We start from the raw sequence: 9,389 nt of genomic DNA, 5'->3' as shown, positions 1-9,389 counted from the left end.
TGGGGCGGCCAAAACCCTGGAGCCGGCCCTGGACAGGATAATGGATGGAGATGTTTTGCTCGAACCAGCAGGTACAAGGTGTTGGGTGGTAACTAACTAATAGGGTAATACATAACTTGTTTGTATCAATATATAAAAGAGAAATCACAAGAGGGACATCTTTGTCTGGCCTAAGAGGCAGCAGAAAGTCCCGCTGCTAACTGAGCTAGTCCATTGTCACGGGCGTACATGCCCTGTAACCATTGAGCCAGGGCACTAGTACCGGTCTTCGTCAACAGTAAAGATGGCCGAGCGCCTTCACCACCGAACCGAGTCTGGTCTTACTGGGTAATATTACTGAGGTCTGCAGAGCTGGGTCAGCACACGGAGAGAACACACACACACACACCACCAACTGACAACCACCACAAGTGGATAAGTTACTCAAGCAATCTACCTCCAGCCATGAGGATGGCAGCAGAAAATTGTATCTGAAACTGATGGCAGCCTCTTGTGATACAGGCAAATCTCTCATCATGGGGGAGGAATCCTGAAAGAATTTAATCTAGTTGATTAAAAAAAAAAGGTTAATAATGATTAACAGGTGTGTGGTCTGCAGCCAGGTCCTGGGGTATGATATTCCTTCAGCTACGGCTTTTGCTAATGCCTTCACTTCAAGAAAAGCCCCACAACAGCCCAAGCAGCTCCACTTACTGAATAAAGGGATATTCAAGGGTAAGACAAAATACAATTTATTTATATGTAATATATATGTTTGTATATGTAATGTGCTACCTTTTGTGTGAGAGCGTGAGAGAGATCACAGCCTCCTATGGGACAGAACTGGAACAGCTCCCCTGGTTGACATAAACCCTACATGGCTAATGCCTAAGGGTGGTTCTCCTCTAGCAACAGCCCCTACCATTTGTGCTAAGTTCTAGTCTGAAGCTTCTGTGAAGTTCAGGGTAGTCATGCTGTACAACAAAGGGATGAATATAGCTGTAACAAATACATGATCATCAACAATATTTGTAGCTTTCTTCTCTATCTGTCTTATAGTTCCCAGGCCTTAGGAGGTGAATCTGATATGCTCCGCATCCCATCTTACCTGACCTGGTCACCAATAATTCCAAGACTTGTGCTCTAAAAACTGCTGTCTGCACCCCCCTGGAATAACCATACTGAACTAGGTGGTTATTGCATTGTTGAGCTCTGAGAATGTGCTCAGGTTTATGAAACATAAAAGACAATTGTGACACCCCCAGAAGATCTTACAACCTAAGGGCCAAATTCTGACTCCACTGAAGTCAAAGGTGTTACAGCAGCAGAGAACTGGCCCTTCAGAAGAGACAGTGAGAAGACAAGAGTGGTGGGATGGAAATGAGGATGCAATATTGTGCTGTTTAACATATTCCCCCTTCTAGGAACAAACATTAATGCTCTTCTGCCATGTACATTGGCCAAACCGGACAGTCTCTACGCAAAAGAATTAATGGACACAAATCTGACATCAGGAATCATAATACTCAAAAACCAGTGGGAGAACACTTTAACCTGTCTGGCCATTCTATGACAGACCTGCGGGTGGCTATCTTAAAACAGAAAAACTTCAAAAACAGACTCCAACGAGAGACTGCTGAGCTGGAATTGATATGCAAACTAGATACAATCAACTCAGGATTAAATAAGGACTGGGAATGGCTGAGCCATTACAAACATTGAATCTATCTCCCCTTGTAAGTATTTTCACACTTGCTTCTTATCAAACTGTCTGTACTGAGCTATCTTGATTATCACTTCAAAAGTTTTTTTCTCTTACTTAATTGGCCTCTCAGAGTTGGTAAGACAACTCCCACCTGTTCATGCTCTCTGTATGTGTGTATATATATCTCCTCAATATATGTTTCACTCTATATGCATCCGAAGAAGTGGGTTGTAGCCCACGAAAGCTTATGCTCTAATAAATTTGTTAGTCTCTAAGGTGCCACAAGTACTCCTGTTCTTTTTGCGGATACAGACTAACACGGCTGCTACTCTGAAACGTAAAATTGAGGAATGATGTATCATCATTGGCTATAAACACTTACAGCCCATACTGAAGATACTATGCAGGCTTCCTGGCCTTCAGAATGTCTTCTTCTCAATAGCTGCGTGTTTGTAATTTCAGAGCAGACTGCAATGATTTTCAATGAGACACATGCTCCTATGTCACTCAGGCACTTTTGAAACCCCCACCTGAAATGATTATTCTGCTATCTGTCCACAGTGTCTTTCTGTTGAGGGGCTCCTTAACCGAGGTCTGCCAGATTGTTTCCTTTCTCTACACTTGCCTCACTGCCGTCTGAGTCACTAGGCCATTTTAAGAGGAGAGCTTTTACTTGGAATATACTTTGAAGGCATCTGCCACAGCTGAAAAGTCTCTGGTCCATTATTAAATGCTTTGCCCTGTACAATTGGTTTCCTTTCCATTAAATTAAACATGTGATTATGTTCCCTTTCGACATTTCAAATCTCTAGAGGCACCTACCAATGGATATACCAGGAGCCTGAGAGGGTTCTGGATGTCAATGAAAGTGACAGTAAGCAAGGGGCTACTGTAACCTTAAGAGCATCATTGAAAATAGCAGAAAGAAAGGGGACATTCAGAGGCAGCAATGTCTAATGGTTAGAGCAGAGCTGGGCATTGCAAGAGCTGGATTCCAGTCTTGGAGCTGTCATTGATTTGCTATGTGACCTTGGGTAAGTTTCTTCCCTTCTGTATCTCTTACTTCATCTGGACAATAGAGCTGGTTGGAAAATATCAACCAAAATGGGTTAAATCATCTCTTATGTATGGAGGCTGAAAGTCTATGGTTGCTCTTTGTGTGTGGGGAAAATACAACAAAGTGCACAATATTTATTTATTTATTATATAGCTTTAAAAAGATTGATGGAAGGGAGGGAAAGAAAGGTGACACTGTCTCTTTAAGAGCATCGGTGAAAGTGTTGCTACTGGGAGCTGCTCTGCGAGACAGCCAGCTGGGAAAGTGCTGCTGATAAAGGGAAAGGAGCTAGCTCCAGATCCTTGCGCCTGATAGTGTGTGACAGGCACAGAGACAGGGATCGAGTCAGGAGCACAGTTATCACCCTGCACAAAGACTGGGAGAGGGAGACACAGAGAAACGTGTGGTAACCAAACAGCAGGGGGCAATTAGAAAGCAACGAGTCCTTCGTTCTCGTAGACACCAGGGAACAATATGGATCTTCCCCAAGGCACTCAGGTTTCATCTAATTGCTCAGAGAGAGGCTCTTTCTAAACCCACCTGTGCTGCTTCCAGATAGGAGAAGAGTTCTTGCTCTATTTGGAAATCCCAGAGATGTGATCACAAAGTCTTGTGCACTGTGCAGGGAAGAGCATCCTTGGCACTTAGGGAGTGAATGGTGTGTGTGCATCTCAGCTCGAGGCACTGGTAGCCTTAGATACTTGGATTACTAGGAGATCAGTGCCACCTGTAACTCAGAGGGCAGAGTAAGTAGTGCAGTTACTTTCAGAAGAAGCGTAAGGTTTGCCTGGCTCTGTTCTTAACCTCCCTCTTTCTACAATAAAATGGAGAGTGGAAGATTATCCAGCACACAACAGGCGCTGATCCGGGAGAGCTGGCAGAAAGTGAGTAGCAACCTCCTGCAGCATGGCATCGTCTTGTTTACCAGGTGAGTAACAGGCTGTTATAGCAACAGGAGGCATCTATAGCAGGGTAACTCATCCAGATATGGAGTAAGCACCTGTGGCACTTGCTAGCCTGTTTCTTAACCATCCTCTCTCCCTGACCACCATCCCTGAATTAAGCAGTGGAAGCTTTCCAATCCCTGATCAGAAACACTTTCTTCTCCTTGGCAATGATTTATTTTTTTCTGGCTTCATCTTATTGCTCCTTCTGTCCATTTGTTGTGATTTGCACCTTGGAGAGAACAGGATTATGAAGAAGCTTGTTTGCATTTAAATCTAGAAGTTTGTTAAAAGGAGAACAGGGAGAGTGTATGGGGTAGAAGACTGTGTATTTTTTTGTGCCTTTGCAATAATAACCCTCATTTGTTAGCAGAAAAGATATTTCTGTTGTTTAAAGAGCTGCTCACTCCTTGTGTATATGCTCAACTTTGTGGAGTGTTTCTAAGTGGCTTCCTAATTGTTTGTGACACTGCAGTCTTCAGACACAGACAGAGACCTGGCCACTGGGGAGAGGATCAACTAATTCCAGGTTCAATCCCAGCACAGAGGAAAAGGTGCATGGGAGAGAGCAGCTGAAAATCCAACTCGCTGCCTCTTCCAAGCAAATGAGCCCCTAAATTAGGGACTAGCGGAATGGAAGGAGATAGAAAAATACCTGAAAAGTCCTTTAAAATCATGGATCTAAAAAGTTCATGACGAGCTCCCAGCTTCTTCACAGCCTGTGCAGAATGGAGTGTTGCATCTGGGAAAAAAACACGGCCCAACAGAACTGAAGAGAGAAGCTATCTAAGGGGATGTTTAAAAGTTTTGTGAAAGGGGGGCGGATGTTGCAGCTGAATGTAAAGTATCTCAGATGAGGTTGATTGTAGGAGATTAGGGAGAAAGCAAATTGGCCATTGTGTGTGTCTGTCTGTGTGAATTGCCATACAACAGAGTCCCAGGAATGGCATTAATCCATTGCATCTTCCTGACCTCTTGTTCATTTCACCAGTATGTGAGTTATACAGGGACTCTAAGCTGAAAAAGTTGGTGGAAGGAGCCTAAATAGGAAGCCAGTGATGGTCTGTGAGCTAGGGGTTTATATGACCCTGCTCACTAGGGTATCTGGCTGCAGCATTCTGGGCCTTCCTGAAGTTGGTCGAGTTGGGATTCAGGACATTTATAAAATGGGGAATTGCAAGAGTTGAGATGGCAAACAGGCACAAATAAGGATTTCAGCCAAGACAGGGTCAGGCTAAGGATGAATTCCAGCAATGGCTTGGAGCTAATGCTAGGGAGCCATAAACCTACCAGTGAGGAATGGGGATTTGGGCTAGAGTAACAGAGGCTTTTTGTAGCCAGAGATGACCTGAACTATCCCAAATTATTAATCTTCCTTTCAGGACTCTATGCTTTTCACATGATTGGTGGTGAAGTCAGGTCACCCTTTGGGTGGTGCTGGTGGAGGCTGTTGGATGGATTGGTAGGGAGGGGTCATCCTCTTGGTGAAGGTGGAGTCACTTTATGAGGAGTGTGAAAAGTCTGGGGTTTCTCTTTCTGTTGCAGGTTGTTTGATCTGGACCCTGACTTGTTGCCCCTTTTCCAGTACAATTGCAAACAGTTCTCCAGCCCTCAGGAGTGCCTCTCATCGCCCGAGTTCCTGGATCACATTAGGAAGGTAAGGGATGAAGAGGCCAATGTGATCAGTGATGCACAGTATAGAGAAAATTCCCTGAATGGGAGAAGCCCTGAGTAGCAAATTCTGCACTGGGGGGCCAGGTCTCTCTTACGTCCATTTGCCATGAAATGTCAGGCAACTCACTCCCTGAAATACAGAGACATTAGTGAAGTTCTGCCAGGGGCAAATCCCCATATGTACAGCAATGAGGGCTGGGTGCCATGTGTCCTTACGCTCTCACCGCAGTTATTGATTCAATGAAAATCAAAGGACTGGGTTCCTATTCTGAAATGTGCATGTGAATTTCGTGCTGCTTAGATGATGGACTGACCACAGTAGAGACTGAAGGTTCTCTAGTTACCTACACACAGAACAGGGACAGTCCAAGCACTTAGATATCACAGTGATAGCATGATACAAAACCCTATCTAGAGAGAGAGGCCATGGGCAAAGTTCCTGCTGTAACTAAAGGGCAGGCGTCACCAGCGATCTCCTCCTGAAGGTTCTCTTGCTGCAGCAACAGAGCCTGAGAGTCCACAGCCCCTTAAGTTACCTATCATGGGACCCATCATGAGGGACAGTGTTATACACATTCACCTCATCCTCAGACATGGAGGATAGAGATGGGGAAATAAAATATCTATATATCATCTTGGAGGATCCTGGTGTGTTTAATGCAGCATAGCAGAATTCCTTCATTCAGCGCTGAAATACAGTCACCTCAGGGGTGGAACGCTGCAGCTATTTAGTGCAGTAGACACACTACAGTGCTACACAATGGTTTGTGACAGGAAATGAAGAAAAATTCCATATTCTACTGAAACTGAAAGGAAAAATTAGGGAGGCAGAATGTAATTATCCAGGTTGGAATTTGACCAACGCTTGCCAAAAGGGTCATGGGAGCTGTAATGGTCACTTGTGGTCACATCCTCAGCTTCAGTTCTCATCCAACAAGCTACATTTCCAGCATCACAGTGTCACAGAGAGAAGAGGGCCCCCTATTGAATCACCAACACCACTTGCCATACCACCTGCTGTCCTGCTTAGCTTGTGAGATCTGGTAGGATAACAGCCTCATAAGGTGAGTGGCCCTTGAGTTTGCCTTTGCCAGAAGAAGGAGATGACGTACACAGGTGGGGAGGGCTGTGGAAAACACTGTTTTTCAACAGAATACAGGTTTTCATCAGGCTCCGCGAAGTTCTGACCAAGCTCTTTAGCATAATGGAGCAGAACAGGCCTTCACTGTACAGCAGGCTAAGAATGGCTCCATGGCTGATGATTAGAAGGCTGTTTGGAAATTTTGTTCCCAGCAGATGTTCTCTGCTAATTCTATCCTCTCTGGATTTCCCCTGCAGGTGATGCTGGTGATAGATGCTGCTGTGACCCACCTGGAGAACTTGTCCTCTCTGGAAGAATATCTCTCCAACTTGGGCAAGAAACACCAGACAGTTGGTGTGAAGGTGGATTCTTTCTCGGTGAGGCATCTTCTCTCTTCATGCTACTTCTGCCACAGCATTCTCCCAGCTTCACCCATGGTGCCATCCTGATCCACCATGAATGGCAGTGTATGATTTCCTCATTGTGCCATGAAGCTGGGTTCTAGGACTTCTGCACATATGTTGCTGGGTTATTTAACTCTGTTGCTGGGCAAGAAAACTGGCAGCCCAACCCAGTCCCAGAATCTGAAGCACCTACAAGGTGACCATTGGCGTGCTCAGGGGGAGCAATCCCACATGCTTGCTCTTTAGGTGGACTTGCGCTAGCTTGAGTTGTATTCCCTGCTCTTTCTGCCCCGCATCCTAAGCTCGATGGGCAGAGTCTTGGGGTGCCATTTGCAAGGGAATGCAGCTACATCTCAGGCTGCATTTGCCTGGCACAGGGTTACTGAACCTCAGCCCAGGACATTGCCAGATGTGTGATCAGTTGTCCCAGCTCTCACCTTCCCTCCCTCTCCCAGGTAGTGAGGCTACCCCTATCCCTCATTTCAGACCGCAGCTTCCCCCCATCCTACCAATGAGCAGGAGCAGAAACACTAGATAAATGAATTGCGATTATGGAAAGCAACAGGCATGTTAACTTGAAGATGCATAGGCTTCGTTCCTTTACCTCTCCGAGTGTGATGTCTTGTGCCACTAGCAATAGTCCTTGGCAGACTGAGCTAGAATTCCCATTGCTTGGTGGATAATTATCCCGCTCTGGGGTTTGTTTCTAGCAGCCTGGATGAGGGAGGTTCTGTGGGGAGCCAGTGTGTTTATTCCATGTCAGATCAGCTATTTATACGGAGTCACCTGGACTGCCATGTCAGTAAAGAGGGTTGGGTTTGGGATGGTGTACCATGTAGTGGAGACTTCCCAGGGTAGGATGGGCTCTGACTATCCAGTTTAGTCTGATACGCTGTGATCTTTACCTGCTGCTGTAAATAGCTTCTCAGTTTTGCCTACCTACTTTCAGATGTCATCACCAGCCTCCCCTGGTGCTAAACTAGGGAAGAGTGCAGACTTCCTGCAACTGGGAGCTAAAGTAGATTAATAATCTTGCCTAGAGTCTCACCCCCACTCCTTTCTGCTGAAAAGCTTCATTCAGCACTGGATTGTGCTCCCTTCAGAAAGGAAGCTATGAGGGAGATCATTTGAGAGCACGAGGGGAGTGGGTACAAAGCAGCGTGGAGCAAGGGAAGTCGGCAGGGAGTGAATCAGCCCACAAGAAGAGGTGGGCGGGTGGCTTGGAGACATTTTGGAAAATTGTAGGAGGATTAGAGAGATGGGGAGGAAGCAGGAGTGGGGATGTGGCACCTGTTGGGTAGGAGCTAGAGAAGCTGTGTTGTCCTGTTCTGGGCAATGCAACAGGAAAGGCTCACAAAGGAGATGAATAAATTCAGCAGGAGAAAAACTGACGACATGGCTGTCCTGAGGCTTCTGACCTCTGATCCTGGTGCCTCTGTTTGGTTTGCAGGCAGTGGGAGAGTCCTTGCTGTTCATGCTGGAGAAATGCCTTGGTACTGCCTTCAGCCCGGACGTACGAGAGGCTTGGACCAGGCTGTATGGTGCCGTTGTGAAAGCCATGAGCCGTGGCTGGGATGCACGTAAAGAGGGGGAATAGACCTAGCAAGTTTGGGCTCTGGCTTTCCTGTTCCTAACCCAGCAGCAGCTCCGAGGAGAGCGTTGACTCTCCCTTCCAACCACACCCATTCCAGGGCCATCTCGGTAGCCCTCTCTGTCTTGCTTTGATATTACCCACATCTCTGACTATGATCCCCCCCCTTAATTACAATGAGCCCTTGCATCCACTTCCAGGGGGCAGGGTAGAGCTGGGCTCAGCACACAGAGATGGAATGAGCTTGTCACAAACTGAAGCTGCCTTCCCTCAAATTCCAATAAGTTTGTCTTTCCACCTAAATATTCTCCTGGAGTCATTGCAGGTCGGTTAATCCTTGCTCTTTATTCCCTCTGCATTTGCCCTAGAATAGATCCCAGGCCCTTCCTCATGTAAGGTTAATCACAGCTGTGTGTATTTCCTAGGGAGAGGCTGAGCAGTGTAGCTTTTTGAACGTGGAACTGGGTTAATCCCAGTGTAAGGCGGCTCTTACCAGGTCTGAGCTGCTAGCTGGCTGCATTTGGAGTGACTTGGCTGGCTGATTTAACCTGAAAGCCAGCTGAAATGCAGCAGCTACCAGTGCTTTTTAAAATGTCTTCCCCTAAAGTAAATTACATAAAGTAAGTACAAATACAGACTTTGTATTAGAATTAAAGTGACAGATGCAGCTTTCTCCTGGGAGCAGCTTCCAAAAATCATCCTGGTTCTTGGCCAAAGAGAATATAGCTGGAATTCTTCCCATTTACTGATCATTTACATATTTATAGCTTCCTGGGCCCTTAGGGATAACTCCTACCCATCACTGAAATGCAGGCACTCCTGGGGTGGAATAAGACGCCCGATTAACAGCATACAACAATGCTGTGCCCCACTTTAGGACAGGAATTGAGTAAGAACCAATATCCAATTGAAAATATGGGAGGAATGTTCAGGAGGTAGAATGTAATTACTTTA

The 9,389-nt window shown here is 46.0% G+C and overlaps 1 protein-coding gene across 1 annotated transcript; it reads left to right on the top strand.

The window, feature by feature from the left end:
- The first annotated feature begins 3,565 nt into the window (after positions 1 to 3,565).
- NGB (neuroglobin) lies at positions 3,566 to 8,441 on the top strand. Its single transcript, XM_024192730.1, has 4 exons — positions 3,566 to 3,669; positions 5,231 to 5,342; positions 6,698 to 6,817; positions 8,295 to 8,441. Exons 1-4 carry the CDS (start codon positions 3,566 to 3,568, stop codon positions 8,439 to 8,441), a joined length of 483 nt encoding a protein of 160 aa, XP_024048498.1.
- Positions 8,442 to 9,389: the final 948 nt, after the last annotated feature.

Source organism: Terrapene carolina, unplaced genomic scaffold, assembly GCF_002925995.2.
Source record: "Terrapene carolina triunguis isolate 2854851 unplaced genomic scaffold, T_m_triunguis-2.0 Scaffold96, whole genome shotgun sequence".
Lineage (NCBI taxonomy): Eukaryota > Metazoa > Chordata > Testudines > Emydidae > Terrapene > Terrapene triunguis.
This window is presented reverse-complemented; position numbering and strand designations above follow the sequence as displayed.